General features: G+C 40.0%; 1 protein-coding gene and 1 long non-coding RNA gene across 10 annotated transcripts in view; one reads left to right on the forward strand and one right to left on the reverse strand.

Moving 5' to 3' along the window:
- Positions 1-10919, reverse strand: part of LOC143657234 (uncharacterized) — a 56806-nt gene extending 45887 nt beyond the window's left edge. Inside the window, exon 1 of one of the 3 annotated variants that reach the window (XR_013162779.1) lies at positions 10799-10919. This is a non-coding gene — a long non-coding RNA (uncharacterized LOC143657234). Of the gene's footprint in view, positions 1-10728 lie in introns of all 3 variants that reach the window. The other 2 variants (XR_013162777.1, XR_013162778.1) reach the window with 2 other exon arrangements.
- The window catches only part of IP6K2 (inositol hexakisphosphate kinase 2), a 31332-nt gene continuing 23038 nt past the window's right edge, over positions 10886-19179 (forward strand). For 3 of the 7 annotated variants that reach the window (XM_077129387.1, XM_077129389.1, XM_077129393.1), the window contains exon 1: positions 10919-11012. Coding sequence is in view for 1 of the 7 variants with exons in the window: in XM_077129386.1 (XP_076985501.1) it covers positions 12517-12635 (119 nt within the window). In the remaining 6 variants the exon portion in view is untranslated. Of the gene's footprint in view, positions 11013-12434; positions 12636-13303; positions 18450-19179 lie in introns of those variants that run through there. The other 4 variants (XM_077129386.1, XM_077129392.1, XM_077129390.1 and 1 more) reach the window with 4 other exon arrangements.

The following is a 19179-nucleotide window of genomic DNA, read 5'->3' on the forward strand; positions in this document are numbered from 1 at the left end:
TAACAAAGATTAGAGCAGAAATAAATGAAATTGAAAACATGAAAACAATAGAGAAAATCAATAAGACCAGAAGTTGGTTCTATGAGAAAATCAATAAGATTGATGGGCCCTTAGCAAGATTGACAAAAAGAAGAAGAGAGAGGATGCAAATAAATAAGATCAGAAATGGAAGAGGAGACATAACTACTGACCTCACAGAAATAAAGGAGGTAATAACAGGATACTATGAACAACTTTACGCTAATAAATACAACAATTTAGAGGAAATGGACGGGTTCCTGGAAAGACATGAACAACCAACTTTGACTCAAGAAGAAATAGATGACCTCAACAAACCAATCACAAGTAAAGAGATTGAATTAGTCATTCAAAAGCTTCCCAAAAAGAAAAGTCCAGGAACAGACGGCTTCACATGTGAATTCTATCAAACATTCCAGAAGGAATTAGTACCAACTCTCCTTAAACTCTTCAAAATAATTGAAGTGGAGGGAAAACTACCTAATTCATTCTATGAAGCCAACATCACCCTCATACCAAAACCAGGCAAAGATATTACAAAAAAAGAAAACTACAGACCAATCTCTCTAATGAATATAGATGCAAAAATCCTCAATAAAATTCTAGCAAATCGTATCCAACAACACATTAAAAGAATTATACATCATGACCAAGTAGGATTCATCCCAGGTATGCAAGGATGGTTCAACATAAGAAAATCAATTAATGTAATACACCACATCAACAAATCAAAGCAGAAAAATCACATGATCATCTCAATTGATGCAGAGAAGGCATTTGACAAGATTCAACATCCTTTCCTGTTGAAAACACTTCAAAAGATAGGAATACAAGGGAACTTCCTTAAAATGATAGGGGGAATATATGAAAAACCCACAGCTAATATCATCCTCAATGGGGAAAAATTGAAAACTTTCCCCCTAAGATCAGGAACAAGACAAGGATGTCCACTATCACCACTATTATTCAACATTGTGTTAGAAGTTCTAGCCAAAGCAATTAGACAAGAAAAAGAAATACAAGGCATCAAAATTGGAAAGGAAGAAGTAAAACTATTACTGTTTGCAGACGATATGATACTATACGTCGAAAATCCGGAAAAATCCACAACAAAACTACTAGAGCTAATAAATGAGTACAGCAAAGTAGCAGGTTACAAGATCAACATTCAAAAATCTGTAGCATTTCTATACACTAGTAATGAACAAGCTGAGGGGGAAATCAAGAAACGAATCCCATTTACAATCGCAACTAAAAGAATAAAATACCTAGGAATAAATTTAACTAAAGAGACAAAAAACCTATATAAAGAAAACTACAAAAAACTGTTAAAAGAAATCACAGAAGACCTAAATAGATGGAAGGGCATACCGTGTTCATGGATTGGAAGACTAAATATAATTAAGATGTCAATCCTACCTAAATTGATTTACAGATTCAATGCAATACCAATCAAAATCCCAACAACTTATTTTTCAGAAATAGAAAAACCAATAAGCAAATTTATCTGGAAGGGCAGGGTGCCCCGAATTGCTAAAAACATCTTGAGGAAAAAAAATGAAGCTGGAGGTCTCGCACTGCCTGACTTTAAGGCATATTATGAAGCCACAGTGGTCAAAACAGCATGGTATTGGCATAAAGATAGATATATCGACCAATGGAATCGAATAGAGTGCTCAGATATAGACCCTCTCATCTATGGACATTTGATCTTTGATAAGGCAGTCAAGCCAACTCACCTGGGACAGAACAGTCTCTTCAATAAATGGTGCCTAGAGAACTGGATATCCATATGTAAAAGAATGAAAGAAGACCCGCATCTCACACCTTATACAAAAGTTAACTCAAAATGGATCAAAGATCTAAACATTAGATCTAAGACCATAAAACAGTTAGAGGAAAATGTAGGGAGATATCTTATGAATCTTACAACTGGAGGTGGTTTTATGGACCTTAAACCTAAAGCAAGAGCACTGAAGAAAGAAAGAAAGAAATGGGAGCTCCTCAAAATTAAACACTTTTGTGCATCAAAGAACTTCATCAAGAAAGTAGAAAGACAGCCTACACAATGGAAGACAATATTTGGAAATGACATATCAGATAAAGGTCTAGTATCCAGAATATATAAAGAGATTGTTCAACTCAACAACAAAAAGACAGCCAACCCAATTACAAAATGGGAAAAAGACTTGAACAGACACCTACCAGAAGAGGAAATATGGATGTCCAAGAGGCACATGAAGAAATGCTCAATGTCCCTGGCCATTAGAGAAATGCAAATCAAAACCACAATGAGATATCATCTCACACCCACCAGAATGGCCATTTTCAACAAAACAGAAAATGACAAGTGCTGGAGAGGATGCGGAGAAAGAGGCACACTTATCCACTGTTGGTGGGAATGTCAAATGGTGCAACCACTGTGGAAGGCAGTTTGGCGGTTCCTCAAAAAGCTGAATATAGAATTGCCATACGACCAGCAATACCATTGCTGGGTATCTACTCAAAGGACTTAAGGGCAAAGACACAAACGGACATTTGCACACCAATGTTTATAGCAGCGTTATTTACAATTGCAAAGAGATGGAAACAGCCAAAATGTCCATCAACAGAAGAATGGCTAAATAAACTGTGGTATATACGTACGATGGAATATTATGCAGCTTTAAGACAAGATAAACTTATGAGGCATGTAATAACATGGATGGACCTAGAGAACATTATGCTGAGTGAGACTAGCCAAAAACTAAAGGACAAATACTGTATGGTCCCACTGATGTGAACGGACATTTGAGAATAAACTTGAAATATGTCATTGGTAACAGAGTCCAGCAGGAGTTAGAAACAGGGTAAGATAATGGGTAATTGGAGTGGAAGGGATACAGACTGTGCAACAGGACTAGATACAAAAACTCAAAAATGGACAGCACAATAATACCTAATTGTAAAGTAATCATGTTAAAACACTGAATGAAGCTGCATCTGAGCTATAGGGTTTTTTTGTTGTTGTTTTTTACTATCATTACTACTTTTATTTCTTTTCTCTATATTAACATTTTATATCTTTTTCTGTTGTGTTGCTAGTTCCTCTAAACCGATGCAAATGTACTAAGAAACGATGATCATGCATCTATGTGATGATGTTAAGAATTACTGAGTGCATATGTAGAACGGTATGATTTCTAAATGTTGTGTTAATTTCTTTTTTATTTTTTTTTTCTCTTTTTCTTTCTTTCCGTTAATAAAAAAAATAAAAAAATAAAAAATAAAAGCTAAAACCATAAAAATCTCTAGAAGAAAACATCATAATCTTGGATTTGGCAGGGATTTCTTAGATATGACACCAAAAGCTGAGCAAATAACAATAATAAGTAAAATGATAATAATAATAAGTAAAATTACTTCATCAAAATTAAAAAACTTTTGTATGTTTAAGAACACCATCAAGAAAGTGAAAAGACAAGCCATAGAATGGGAGAAAATAATTGCTAGGCGTATATCTGATAAGGGTTTAATACCCAGAATATATAAAGACCCCCTACAACTCAACTACCCAATTTAAAAATGGGCCAAAGATGGGCAGGCCACGGTGGCTCAGCAGGCAAGAATGTTTGCCTGCCATGCCAGAGAACCCGGGTTCGATTCCCGGTCCCTGCCCATGTTAAAAAAAAAAAAATGAGCCAAAGATTATAATAGACATTTCTCAAAAGATACACAAATAGCTAATAAGCTCAAGAACAGATGCTCAACATCACTGGTCATCAGGAAAATGCAAATTGAGACCACCCTGAGGCCTTTTGGGAGTTTCAACGGAACCGCCATTGTGCAGTTATTTGCCAAAATGATGACCACAAAGAGAAAGGAGAATAACCCACTATCTGTTTTCTAGGCCTTTCAGAAAACTTGAGTTGTTCCTCTGGCCACATACATGCGAATCTACAAAAAAAGGCAATATTTTAGACATTAAGGGAATGGGTACGGTTCTAGTTTGCAAGCTGCCAGAATGCGATATACCAGAAACAGAATGGCTTTTTAAAAAGGGAGTTTATTAAGTTGCAAGTTTACAGTTCTAAGGCCATGAAAATGGCCAAATTAAGGCACCAACAAGAGGTTACCTTTACTCAAGAAATGCCATTGAAGTTTGGGGTTTCACCTTCACCTGGAAGGGTATACTGCGAAGTCTGCTAGCTTTCTTTTAGGGCTTCTTGTTTCATGAAGCTCCCCCTGGGGCATTTTCCTTCCTGGCTGCTTGGACGCTAAAGCTTTTTCCAAAGTGGTTTCCTCTTAAAGGGCTCCAGTAAGCAAACCCCACCTTGAATGGGTGGAGACACATCTGCATGGAAAACATCTAATCAAATGCTACCACCCACAGTTGGGTGGATCACACCTCCATGGAAACAATCAAAAAGCTCCCACCCAGGAACGCTGAATGAGGATTAAATAACTTGGCTTTTCTGGGGTACACAACAGGTTTAAAACAGCACAGGCACTGTTCAAAAAGGAATGCCCCACAAATGTTACCATGGCAATATTGGAAGGGTTTATAATGTTACCCAACATGCTGTGGTATTGTTGTAAACAAACAAGTGAAGGACAAGATTCTTGCTAAGAGGATTAATGTGCATATTGAATGCACTCTAAGAGCCAAAATAGCTTCCTGAAGCGTGAAAAGGAGAATGATCAGGGTAAAAAAGGAAGCCAAAGAGAAAGGTGCCTGGGTTCAACTGAAGCGGCAGCCTGCTGCACCCAGAGATGCGCGCTTTGTGAGAACAATGGAAAGGAGCCCGAGCTTCTGGAGCCAATTCCTTATGAATTCATGGCATAAGAAATATAAAAAATAAAATACTTGAGGATTGTAAAAACAAAACAAAAAAAGACACATTGAGATACCACTTCATGCCCACTAGCATGGCAGTTAAGAAAACAGAAAATAATAAATGTTGGTAAGGATGTGGACAAACAGGAACCCTTATCCATTGCTGGTGGGAATGTAAAGCCACCGTGGAAAGCTGTTTGGTGGTTCCTCAGAAAGTTGAAAATAGAATTCCCTTTTGACCCAACAATCCCACTTCTAGGTGTATACCCAAAAAAATTGAAAGCAGAGACTTGAACACATATTTGTACACCAAAGTATATAGCAGCACTATTCACACTAGCCAAAAGGTGGAAATAACCCATGTCTGGCAACAGAAGAATGGATGAACAAAATGTATTCGCACAATAGAATATTTTTAAGCTATAAAAAGGAATGTAGTCCTACATGCTACAACATGGATGAACCATGAAGACAACATGTTTAGTGAAATAAACCAGACAGAAAAAAACATTGATCTCGCTGATATATAAAATATCTAGAAAAAGCAATATCATAGAGACCGATAGTAGATTATAGTTTTTGGTGGGAGTGTTATTGCTTAATGAGTGCAGAGTTTCTCTTTGGGGTGATGAAAAGTTAAGGTAATGTATATTGGTGATTGTAGCACAAGATTGTGACTGTGATCAATACCACTGAATTGTACACCTGAAAGTGGTTAACACGGAAAATGTTGAGTTGTATGTATGTTACTACAATAAAAATGAAAAAACAAATTTTGGAAAATCTGGCTGGGGCCGGCTGAGACTAGGCGAGCTTCGAGTACAAGGGAAATTTCTCCACCAGCCCCTCCAGCCTCTTTGCAACCTGGATGTGCAGGGGACAGGGTGTGCATGTCCAGGACGTGCTGGGAGTCGCCTCCGCCCCGTCCCTGCGGAATTCTTTTCTTAGTAATTTCCCTGCCTTTAGAGTTGGAAGAAAATCCTACGAACGATTTGCCCTTCCCTACAGGGCGCACGTTCCAGGACGGGGGGGGGGGGGGGGGGGGGGGGGGGCGGGGTCGTCGGGGATGCGGCACCAGCCCCACCCACCTCGGTTTATGAACCATGTCCTCTGTTAGGTTCCACAACAGCCCTTGGGCCTCTGGGGCCTGGAGCTGACTCCAGGCTGGAGTGGAGTAGGGGGGTTAAGCAAGAACCCCCCAGGGGGCCGACTAGTTAAATTTAAGAAACAAGGGGGGAAGGAGATTTGGACCGAAATCTGATTCCAGAACAACTCCCCTCCCAAGACCCAGGCCCTGGAGGAAAGGAGCACAGCTGCTGCTCTCAATCCTGGGCCAGCCTAGGTGGAGAGGCAGATTGAGGGGTTGGAAGCACCAGCTATCCCCTCTCCCCACGTCCCTGGCTTCCATCTAACATTTCCAGCTCCAAAGATCCCTCTTGACCACCTTCTGGTTGGACTCCCTCTCTTCACCTTTGGTTACCTCTAAGCCCCTGACAGTGCTTCCCGCCTAACCTTCGGCCCTATATTCGTCTTGTCCTCGGCTCTGTCTAGCACCCACACCCTCAGTAAAGTCCTCAGCTTGTACTTAAAAGAGAAAAAAGAAGCAATGGGTAGGAACTCCCAGGCTGCCTCAATGACCTCCTGTTCTCCCTCTAGCTTCTGTCACATCATTGTTCTGCTCCCTTCATGGGAAAAGCTCTGATTTGCCTGTGGATGTTATGCCGCTTCTGTTCCTCTCATTCTAGAGTAATCTGGCTCTCCAGTCCCTAGTAACTTCCATGGAAAGAACGCACGTATGTGCTAGCTCTCTCTAGTCTCAGAATTCACCATGGTTGACTCCCTCCTCCTCCCAGGACTTTCTTCTCAGGAGGAGGTCTCCTGTTCTTCTTGCCTGTAGTGGTCATTCTCACTCCTGTTGCTGAGGGTACTGTTAAATATTCTCCCTCCCTTGGGAACTTTCCCAGAATAGTGTGGTTGTGGTTGGGGTGCCATCCCTATGCTGCCCACTCAGGATTTGTATCTCCAACTGGATGGAGCACTGTCCCTTAAGCTGACATTTCCACTAGGCTGCCCAGAAGCTGAAGCGAGTATTCTTGTTTCCCGTCAGTATCCTCCCAACTACATAATCTTTCCTGCCTTAGGAGTATCTCCAGCTTCCCCACTACCACCCCTACAAACCCTATCCAGTCCACCAGCAAGTCCCATCAGCTCTTCTTTGCAGTCCATCTGCTGCTCTCCCCTTCCCCCAACCTTAATCCTCTGCCCTTCCCATCAACAGCCAGAGAACTGAGCAAGAATGCCCAGGCAGGTGATAAATCTTACCTATTACCAAGTCAAACCCTCAGGTAGCTAGCTTCTTATTGCAAGCTCATCCCAGACCTATAAAGGCCAGGTGGTCTGGGCTGAGTCCCCATCCCTTCACCCCAACCACTGGGACTGTCTACAAAAATGTACCTTATTGTTTGTTTGTTTTTAATTTAATTATTCTTAAAGTGTGGGATATAACATAAATACAAAAAAAGCGCACAAAACAAATATTTCAACTCAACAATTTATCATAACCCCAAAATCCCAGAAAAACCCATTCTTATGAAGAACGTTTCCAGAGCACCTCAAACCTACCTCCTTATGGCCCACCAGTCACCCCACCCTGTGCTATCCTGAACATCACTTCCTTGACTTGATTGTTTTATAACCTAAGCATGCCTCTCTAAAAACTTTTCATACGCTTAATATACACCTATAATTAAAATAAATACACAAGGGGCAAACCATCATGGTATTTTTAAGTGGTCTTTTTTCTTTTCCTCTTTTGTTTACCTCTGCCTCTCTCCTCTATCACCTTCACTCTTTTATAATTCATGCTTATAAGCAAAATATTCCCTACTTTTCTCCATGCTTGTATTAATCACATAAGTACATATACAGATTCACACAGAGTGGTATGAATTTAGATAATTTTGTACTTAATTTTCTTCATCTTGCTTTTCTCACTCAACACAACTTCAAGGCAGGCCCTCCAGGCCAACTGGTATTCTGTTAACTCATTCTTTTTGATGGTAGCATAAAACCTGTACACAAATAAATGTTTTGATACTCCTCCTCAAAAAAGGTGGAATCTAATTCCTCTCTTTGAATATGGGCTAGACTTAGTAACTTACTTTTAAAGAACAGAATGCAACAGAAATGACACTGTGTGACTTCTGAATACAGATTAGAAAAGGTGATACATCTGCCACCTGGCTTGTTCTGTCTTGGGACAGTCATCCTTGGAACCTAGTCACAATGTTGTGAGGAAGTCCAGGGTTTCATTTTTATTCTTTGTCTTCTGAGGAGTTTGAACATCTTTACATGTTGTGAGGCTCTGTTCATTACCTCCTTATATTTTTCTTTGCTAACAAACACTGATCTTGTACACTGTAGTAAGTGCCCATTTCTTAATTTCTCAGCCTTCTTGTACCTAGGGAGAGCCACAGGTGATCCAGTTTTGGTCAAGGAGACATAAGGTAAAATCTACTGAGGGTTCTGCAGAGGCTTTTGTTTATCATACAAAAAAAAAAGGGTAAATGTGGCTGGTGCTGAGCTTCCACTTCTTCTTGCTTTGAATACTGATGTGATGTCTGGAGAGGCTGCAGCCATCTTGCAATGCTAGACCACAGCATGAGAATAAAGCTGTTCTAGTTTGCTAGCTGCCAGAACGCAACACACCAGAGATGGATTGGCTTTTAATAAAAGGGGATTTATTTTGTTGGTTCTTCAGAGGAAAGGTAGCTAACTTTCCACTGAGGTTCTTTCTTATGTGGAAGGCACAAGATGGTCTCTGCTGGTCTTCTCTCCAGGCCCCTGAGTTCCAACAACTTTCCTCGGGGTGACTTCTTTCTGCATCTCCAAAGGCCTGGGCTGAGCTGCTAGTGCTGAGATGAGGAATGCTGAGCTGCTAGACTGTGCTACATTGCGTTCTCTCATTTAAGCACCAGCCAATTAAATCAAACGTCACTCATTGCAGCAGACACACTTCCTAGCTGACTGCAGATGTAATTAGCAACAGATGAGGTTCAAGTACCATTCATTGGCTTGTGTCCGCAGGAACAGAACGAGGTATGCTCACCTGGCCAAGTTAACAACTGAATCTAACTAACACAAAAGCTAACATGCTAAGGATGGTGGCAGAAAAGTCCAAAGAGCATGGATCAGTAATTCCACAGCTGGGCTATCCCCAATAGAAATGAGTGTTTGTGTCCAACGAGAGGCATGTAAAAGTACATTCATAACAGCTATATTTATGGTAGCCAAAATCTGAAATCAACCTAGATAACCACCAAAGGTGGAATGGATCAACTATTTGTGGTATACCCATATACTATTTGTCATGAAACTTCCAGGATGCCTAGCAATAGGGCTATAGAGAAATGAACCACAAGCAGAGAAGATGCAGAGAGGTAATGGGAAATAACAGGACGATGCCAGCTCTTGCTTTTCCCTGGAGAGGGAAAACCACAGGGTTCTGTGTAGGGAGTGATAGTATTGACTTACGTATTCACAGGCTAATGTGTGAAGAATAAATTGAAAATGCAAGGGCAGCAGTATGAGCCCTAGGGAAAGATGCTGGCAGCTTGACCTGGGTGAGTGGAATTTGTGGGCGTAGTAAGAAGTGGTCTCATGGCAAGAAGTTATCTCTGATGACACCAATGATAGGATTTCCGGGAGCAATGGATGTGGGTGTGAAAGAAAGAAGTTAAGGGGTACTTTGAAGTGTTTGGTCTAAGCAACAGAAAGGACCGAATTGCCATCATTCAAAGTGGGGTGAAGGAGGTAGGGGGCTGGAGTAGCTTTAGGGGATGAGCCAGAGCTGAGATGGCACAAGTTTAGTTTGAAACACTGACTGGATACCAAAGTAGAGATGCTTAGGATGACTGGATGTTGAGCCTAGCATTCCAGAGGAGTCTGAATGACAAAACACCTTTGGGAGTGATGGGCCTGTAGGTGGCATTTGAAGCCACTGTCTGCATGAGATGAATGTCGACAGAGAGGAAAAAGACAGAGTGACATCTCAGGAAATCAGGGGACCATGGAGCCCTGGAAACCACAAAAAGGTGCTTCCAGAAAAGGAGAGATCAGCTTCCACCTGCCAACATAATCCCCATAAGGGCAGGGTTTTTTTTCTTTCTGTTTTTGTTCGCTGCTGTATTTCCAGCAGAGTGTAAGTATTCAATAAATATTTGTTGAATGAATGAGTGCATGAGTGAATCTACACCTAAGCAAACCTCCAACACAAGGCTAAAACGTTGGCTTCCTTTGCAGAGAAAGTGGAGATCAGGTAGGAGTCTCTCCTTACTCTCTGTGGCATCTCTCCTTTGCTTTTCCTGGTCACATTGACATTCCCTCAGGTGGGAGCCTTTCTGACAAACACAGACCCCATGTCAAATGAACATGGGCTCTTCATCAAGTCACATGGTTTGGAGCTTGGTGGGACCCCAGTAGGACACTGGGCCATCCACTCATTGACTGAGGAGTTTACAACCACTTCTTTGTCCACTCCCTCTTCATCCAGTCACATGTCCACTCATCTATAGTCACTCTATCCATCCGTTTCCGTCCAGTCATCTGTTCTCTTGTCTGTATAATCACTCCTTTGTCCACCCCTCTACAACCGCTTCTGTCCATCTTCCCTCCCATCCACATCTAAGCCTCTGTTCATCCATGTGCTAGGGTGACCAACGGTTTGCCCAGGACTGTCTTGATACTAGCACTAAAAGTTCCGCATCCATGAAACACCTTATTCCCAAGTAAACCGAGACAGTTGGTTGGTTGGTCCATTTGTCCACCAGGAATCCCGCAGTACATCTGGAATTTGTAATTTGGTAATATACATCTCACCTCCGGGCCTCCCTCACCTGTCCCGGGGCACTTTAGGGTGGGGCGGGAGGGGTGGCTCCTCCCGGCCCCTTTTCCCCGCCTCCTTACCCCGCCCTTTCCGGAAGCAACATCGGCGAATCTCGGCGCCCTAGCAACAGCGCCTTTCGGGCCGACCAGTCCGCGAGCGCGGCTCCCGCTGCGAACCAATAGAGAGGGGCGCTGGGAGCGAGGCGCGGGGGGCGGGACTCGGCGCAGCCGCCGCCATCTTGGTGAGAGAGAAACAATAGGACGGAAGCGCCGCGGGACCGGGCAGGGTCCGCAGGTAACGCCCGCCTCGCTGGGCTAACTGGCCTTGCCGCCCCGGAGGCTTTGGGGGAAGGTCTTTCCGGGCCGTTGGTGGGGCGGGGTCTCTAGGCAGTAGGGACTCTCCCTAGGTCTTTTGGGAAAGAGGGTTTCCGCGGGTCTTTGTGGGATCGTATTTCTCCGGGTCATTTGGGAGGGGCAGTATATCTTCAGGTCAATGGAGAGAAGTGATCTTCCCTGGTTTTGAAGGACAGAAACTTTCTGGGTCATTGGGAATGGTCTTTCGGGTTTGGGGGGCTGGGTCTTCCCCAGTCATTGAAGAGGTCTCTCCCGGTTTTGGGAGGGCAGGATCTCCTAGATCATTGGAGAGCCTTCCCAGGTCATCGGCAGGCACGATCTCCGGGTTATCGAGAGGGATATCTCTGTGGGTCTTCAGGTGGTGGAGTCGGCCCAGCGCCTCAGGCACTGTTACCTGGTAGTCGGCAGGTGTGCAGCCATTTTGGATGTTGAACGCCAGTTGGACCAGTCAGCTGATGTTTGGTGGGGAAATCCGCACACTAAGCCTTGTTGTGAAAAGGACGTCTTAAAATGGATCAGAGCATCCTTTCCTTATAGTGCTGTTTTCAACCGTGATTGGAACTTTAGTTTCTTTCACAGCTGATTACAGGCTACTTTTATCTTTTGCATCCTAATTTTATTTCGTTTTAAGATTTTATTCGGTCTCATATATTTAAAAAGCTGCCCTTACGGAAAATTGAGTCAAAGTGTTGGGAAAATAAAATGTAGAGACCAGTGAAATTTAGTGCTCTTAAATACCAGTGGAAATAGAACTGGTCGCTGCCTGAAAAAATACTTTGATACGTAGAACACGAATAAAATGAAATAATTTGGAATAATAAAGTTTTAAGAAAAAATGCAGAAGCTTTTGAAGAGCGGTAACAAAAATGTTGCACATCACCAGTTCTATGATTTTTTTAAATGACCCATGATTACAGTAATTTTGATGAGTTTTATTATTTAAAATATTTGCTGCGTTTGCATTTTTAGCACAATTTTAGCTAACATTTTAGGTGATCTGAGATGCTTATTTACGCAAGTTGTTGTGGGCTTCTGCATAATTGCATCCTGTAACTTAGTGTTAAGTATTTTTGAAAATTTTTCGGATGTTGTTAATGTTTTAACTTTAGCGACAGTCAGAATTATGAACTGAAGAAATTGAATATTTTATCATATTTGACGTAAGCCAGGTGATCGCTTGTTAACTTTTTCTTTGGAGATAAAGCTAGTTGAACTGTTAGCTCTCTTTCTGATTGGTTTATCTCCTTTGTGGTCTTAGAGTAGAATACATAGAAATCAATTGAATGAGAACTAGGACTAGAATAATTGTAGAAACCAGTTTAGCAGATGTAATAGATTTCTTTTGTGCTTTGGGGCTTTATAGGTGACAGACAGGTACACGGTACATACCAGCCCAGTGTCTGTCTGAGCAGTGGAATATGCCAGGAAGGAGCAACCGCTGACTGATGCACCTCAGCCAGTCTCTCACAGAAGGGGTGCTAGAGCCTTCTGTATGCACCGGAGATGTCACTGGTATCCAGGCAACCTGGATGAGCCTGAGCCTCCCTGAGGCCAGCTTGCTGAGGTGAAAATTTTCCATTGTTTGGCTCATAAAGAGGATACACTGGGGAATAATTTTTCCCTTTGAGTGAACTTATTTTATCCTAGGAAGCGAATCAAACTCATTTTTGCGTAGTAGGAAGTAAGCAGATGGTGACTTATGTCATTATATTTTATAGAATGATTTTGTTTTTAAAAATTATGTTTTGCTTATATGCACATGTAATAAAAATAACAAGTAGTAGTAGTACTTTATAGTATACTTGTGACAAGGGAAAGTACTTTCCCCCCAAATTGAAATTTAGTTTCCACCTCAGGGTTTGAAGGAAAAGATAGTCTCCCAAGGTGATGCACAGTTGGTTTGCATCTGGTCGCTGTCACCAGCATCAGCAGTTACTAACTCCCGGCCAGTCCCCCTTTACAACAAAATCAAAACCAAAGAAGTTGTATTATTTTTTGAAGCATATTCCAGAAATGTGATTTTATCCTAAATATTTCAGTGTATGTCTGTAAAAGACAAGGAGCTAGGCTAACGACAATATCTGCATTACTATTATTCTATCTACAAAACAATGATAATTCCTTAATTTCTTAAAGCATTTTCAAATGTCCCTGATTGTCTAATCATAATTTTTTTTAACAGTTAGTATGTTCAAATCAAGATCCAAATAAGGTGGTGCACATTGCACTCTTTTATCTTTTTCAATTTGTATGTGCTCGCTTACTCTGTTTTCTTGTAATTTATTTGTCTTTGTGGGATCGTATTTCTCCGGTCTTTGTGGGATCGTATTTCTCCGGGTCATTTGGGAAGGGCAGTCCTGTAGTTTCCCATCTCTTTTCTTTTGTTAATTACTCCCTGTGCTTGAGACCTTTTGATTTCAGTGGTCAAATTTGAAGGGATCTATCCTGTGTTCTTTGTCTTTTAAGTGATAATGTGGAAAAGGAACTGTCAAGGCTTATTCAGACATGAGCCCCAAATTGTGAATTCTTTGACATTATTCTTGGGGTGTCTTTTGTCTTTTTTTTGTAGGTGATTGCCAGATCTGTTTTCATTTTCTGTTCTCTCAAGTTCCAGTCCCACTGCTCCCAGCCCCACTGCTCCCTGCTGTCTTGCTGAACATTTCTTCTTGAGTGCTTGACCATCCTGTTGTCTTCAGCTCAACTCAGTCTCTCTTCTTCTAAGCTATTCATGACTTTACAAACAAAACACTTTTGTTGTGACTTGAGAAGTATGCAGAGTTCCTTTGGGATGTATATTTTTCTGGAATGGTCCACAGCTGTCTCACATTCTCCAGTGGGTCAGTGTCACTCCCCTTCAAAGGTTAAGAACAGTGCCCTGTATCTAGACATCTACCAAGTCCTATTTCTCTGCCCTCCTCCTTTTCCTTCTTTAATTCCATGTGTGGACGAGTACCCCCAGTGGGTTGAACTCAGAGGAGAATGCAGGAAGCCCTGCATCCTGCCAGATGTGCCAGTTAGTGGGGGAGTTGACGTTAAAGAGGTCATTGCAGATGGGAAAAACATCTGGAAACAGTAGCCCCCGTGTCTTGGCTCTGGGACTAGAAGGCCAACTGTCAAAGAGCACACATCCCCACCCCTGTGATCATCTTCCTTCGCAGTGAGGACAGTGTTGCCTTCTCCCCTTCCATCTTTGTTTTTGACATCTTCAAATAACCTATATTATAAATTAATGAGCCAGTTAAGTTACCTGAAACATTTCTAGGGCATGAAACCAACAAAGAAGCTTGTTAGCTTTCTAGAGCACTTGCAGTTTTTCTTAAAAAGTTAAAAAAAATGGTCATATCTCACAGCTCCCTTTTTCACCTAATGTAAAGTTAGGTTCTTCTAATATGGGCAGGAATTATATTTCTTCGTTTTCTCCTTATATAAAGTAATCAGGCACAGAAGCCTCCACTGTCCCTACACCAGGTCACTACAGCAGTGACCTGCTGGACCTTCATGAAACCAGGTTTTTTCTTTTCTTTGTGTCTGGTTAATTTTCCTAACATAAAACATCACCATCCTGCTTCAGAATCTTCAATGGCTTTACATATATTACAGGTTAAAGTGAACATGGGTACGGCCTTTTTAATACATATATGTTTTGTCCCAGCAATTCTAGAAACTGTTCTTTTAGAAACACTTCTGCAATTGTGCAAGACAAATAGCACAAGTGACTGTCAATAGGGAACATGATAAATACATTATGTTTATGTGTGAATATTATGCAAACTTTAAAAAGAATTATATTTAGGATGTGGAAGGATGTCCAAGACATATAGTTTACTGGAAAAATGGTAAAACAACATCTACAGGCCAGTCCTGTTTATGTAAAGCATGGAAAGTGCATGGAAGAAAATCTGGAGGATTAAAGAGACCTCAAATTAATAATGGTGGCCATTTTATCACACTTGTAATCATTAAAAAAAAAATCGCAAATTTTAAGGGCTAAGCAGCATATCCCATGGCACTTCTTTCCTCTGCCTGGCATTGAAGTGTCTTTTCCTTATCCTTCTTCCACAAGAACAAGCTTAATAGGCCCTCCTCCCTGGGACCCACCTTATACAGTCAAGTCTACTCTCTGACCTGTCTCCTATTGGATTCCTTGGAAGAACTGAGAAACAGACTGAGGAGGACAGCTCACATTTGGGGAATACTTAGCAGGTGAACCAGGGAGTAGGCTAAGTATTTAATCTTGTTTCTATGTCATGGCAGCTCTATGACACTGTTCTGTATCTACAGATGAAGACAAAGGCACTGAGCATAGGTAAAGTACCATTTATGCCCAAAATAAGGCAGTCCCCAGTTTCCTAAGGAGAAGATTTAAAAATTTTTTTTTATAACTTGAGTAATAAAAGGGATATAGATGAAAGTCAGATTTCTCATAATATTTATTATTTTTAATTGCACATACATATAGTAAGTTCTTGTTATTCATGGTGGTTAGGTTTTATGTTAGATAATACTGAATTAGCCCTTATGGAAACTGCAGGATTAGGTTCCTAAGAACCTCTTGTCACAACATTTTTATCAGCCAATCTTTACATAGCTGTGTTTTTCTATTTAAAGACACTATTTCCTATATATAGTTGGTTTGTGTATATTTTTCATAAGGCACATCTCTGCCTGCTTTCACTTAACACTACACAGCATTTCAGCACTATGCTTGGGAGCCATCTTCAACGGTGAGATCACATACACACACACACACAAAAGCACAAAAATGTAAAAAAATGCAGCACTAAATATACCATGAAAAGTATAAGAGCTGAAACAAGAAGACAGAGTGTCACTTTGTTCTAACTCATCTGGGAACTTGCTGCATAGGGTGTCTCAAATTTTTTCCCATTTTTGCGCAAGATTACAAATGGCTACGAAGAAGCCGCAAGTATAGAATTTGGGGTTACAAATAAACTTTAGGAAGTAGGCAAATTTGCAAATGTAGAATCTGGGAATAATGAGGATTGACTGTCTTTAAATATTATCTAAAATAATGTATTCCTTAAAAATTATGCTTTTTCCCATGTTTCACAAATTAGTTTTATTCTAACTTGCCTGCATGTGTCTTTGCTGTCCCCATAGCAGCCACATTTGGAGGCATCTGATACTCTTTTGAGTGTATCATCCTTACCTCACAGTATTGGAACTGTGATACTGTTACTGGACCCTTACCTTAAGCTGGTTGGTGAATTCTGCAGTGTAATCCTTTTACTATGTTGAATTTTTTTCTGTAACGACTTCATTGAGATATAATTCACATACTATACAGTTCAGTGATTTTTAACATATGCACAAAGTTATGTAGCCATCACCAAAAATTTTAAATTTAAAAATTTTTATCTCCAAAACAAATCCTGTAGCCATTAGCAATCAGTTTCTGTACCCCCTCTCCAAGGCAACCACTTCTTTGTCTATTATGGACATTTCATATAAATGGAATCACATAATATATAGTCTTTTGTGACTGGCTTCTTTCATTTAGTATAATGTTTCAGGTTTATTCATGTTGTAGCATGTATCAGTGATTCTTTTCTTTTTCATTGCTGAATAATATTCCATTGTGTGGATTTACCACATTTTACTTAAACGTCAGTTGGTGGACATTTGAGTCGTTTCCACTTTTAGGCTGTTATGAATAATGTTGATATAAAGATTCATATACAAGTTTTTATAAGGACATATTTTAATTTGGGGGAATATATGTCTTGGAGTGGAATTGCAGGGTCGTTTGGTAATTCTATGATTAATCATCTGAGGAACTGCCTGAAGACTATTCCAAAGCAGCTGCACCACTTCACATTCCCACCAGAAGCGTATGAGGATTCCGGTTTCTCCACATTCTCTTAACCCTTATTGCTTATCTTTTTTATTCTAGCAATCCAAGTGGGTATGAAATAGAATCTCTTGTGTTTTTGATTTGCATTTCACTGACAACTGATGATGTTGAGCATCTTTTCCTTTGCTTATTGGCCATTTATATATTGTCTTTGGAAAAATACTTTTAAATATTTAAATATTCCAATATTTTTAAACTGGGTTGTCTTTCTGTTGATTTAACACCTTTATTGAGCTATAATTCACATACCATTACAATTTACCCATTTAAACCATACCAGTGGTTTTTAAATATATTTACAGATTTGTGCAACCACCATCACAATTTGAAAACATTTCATCACCTCAAGAAGAAACCCATTACTGCTTTAGTAATTATTTTTCCCCACTCCTTGATCCCCTTGGTGAATTACATGTCTGTATTTATGCCAGGACCATACTATCTTGAACACTACTGCTTTGAGTAAGTTTTGAAATTGGGATGTGTGAGCCCTCCAAATTTGTTCTTTTCCAAGCTAGTTAATTTCAGCTCTAAACAACCACTAATTTACTTTTTTTTTCTCTATAGATTTGCCTATTTTGGGCACTTCATATAAATGGAATCGTATAGTCTTTGTGGCTGGCTTCTTTCAGTGAAGTTGTCCCAGCACTATTTGTTGGAAAAAACTCTTCTTTCTCTATTATATTGACTTGATTCTCTTTTTGAAAATCAATAGATCATAAATGTGAGAATTTATTTCTGGATTCTCAATTCTGCTCCATTGAATTACATGGCTGTATTTATTCCAGGACCATACTATCTCGAACACTACTGCTTTGAGTAAGTTTTGAAATTGGGAAGTGTGAGTCCTCCAAATTTGTTATTTTCCAAGCTAGTTAATTTCAATAAAGAAGTCAAGCTAGTATTCTTATAAGGGATAGTGTTGAATTTTAAGTCCATTTGGGGAGTATTGCAATCTTAACAATATTTAGTATTCTGATCCACGAACATGGATGGGATGGCTGCATTTATTCAGGGCTTCTTTAATTTCTTTCAGAAGTGTTTTATAGTTTTCAGAGTATAAGCTCTTTACTTACGTTGTTAAATTTAGTCCTAAGTATTTTATCATTTTTTGATGTTATTGTAAATGGAACTGTTTTTCTTCATTTCATTTTTGGGTTGTTCATTACATGTGTATAGAAACACAGTTGGTTTTTCTGTATTGATATTGTATGTGGCAGTCTTTCTGAACTTGTTTCTTAGTTCTAATAATTTTCCTAATTTTTCTGCTTGAACATCACTTTTATTCTTACTACATTTACATAAATATACTACTGTGTAGAGATTTTGTGTTTTATCCTCCAGGCTGAAGACAACTCCCACAGTGGTTTTCCACCAGTTAATATTAACTTTTTCTTTACGCTTAAGTTCACTGAGGCAGAAATACTGTAAACATGAAGTCTTTAGGGAGAGTGCATCCTAACAGAGGAACACAAATCAGATCTTCCCTGACACCAGATTCAGGTTAGATGTGTATTATTTTTTTTATTTTTTAAAGCATTTTTTACTGCAAAATATAACATATATACAAAAAAACAATAAATTTCAAAGTACATTGTAACAAGTACTTATAGTACAGATTTCACAGTTAGGTATGGGTTACTGTTCTACAATTTCAAGTTTTTCCTTCTAGCTACTTTAGGACATTGGAGTCCTAAGGATTTCCTGTATTCAAGATATTATCTGTGGAGATAGTTTACTTCTTTCTTCCCAGTCTGGTTGTCTTTTATTTCATTTTCCTGCCTAATTTCCCTGGCTAGACCCTGCAGTGTTAAATATTGGTGGTGAAAATGCACATCCTTGTTCCTGATGGTGGGGGGAAACCATTCAGTCTTTCATCTTTAAGTGTAATGCTTTTTGGTAGATAGCCTTTATCAGGTTGAGGAAGTTCCTTTCTATTCTTAATTTGTTGAGTGTTTTTTATCATGAAGGAGTGTTGAATTTGTCAAAATGTTTTAACTGCCTCTATTGATGATCCTGTGGTTTTGTCCTTTATTCTGTTGATATGGTGTTTTAGTTTCCTCATTGTTGAAGCAAATACAATGCAGTGGGTTAGCTTAAACAATGGGAGTTTATTGGCTCATGCTTTTAAGGCTAGGAGAATACTTTGAGAAGAAAATATTGTCCTCAAGGCAATACTTTCTTCTCAAAGACTGGCATTCTGGCACTAGCTGCCAGTGACCCCTAGTCCTTG

The sequence above is a fragment of the Tamandua tetradactyla genome, chromosome 15 (assembly GCF_023851605.1).
Source record: "Tamandua tetradactyla isolate mTamTet1 chromosome 15, mTamTet1.pri, whole genome shotgun sequence".
Classification (NCBI taxonomy): domain Eukaryota; kingdom Metazoa; phylum Chordata; class Mammalia; order Pilosa; family Myrmecophagidae; genus Tamandua; species Tamandua tetradactyla.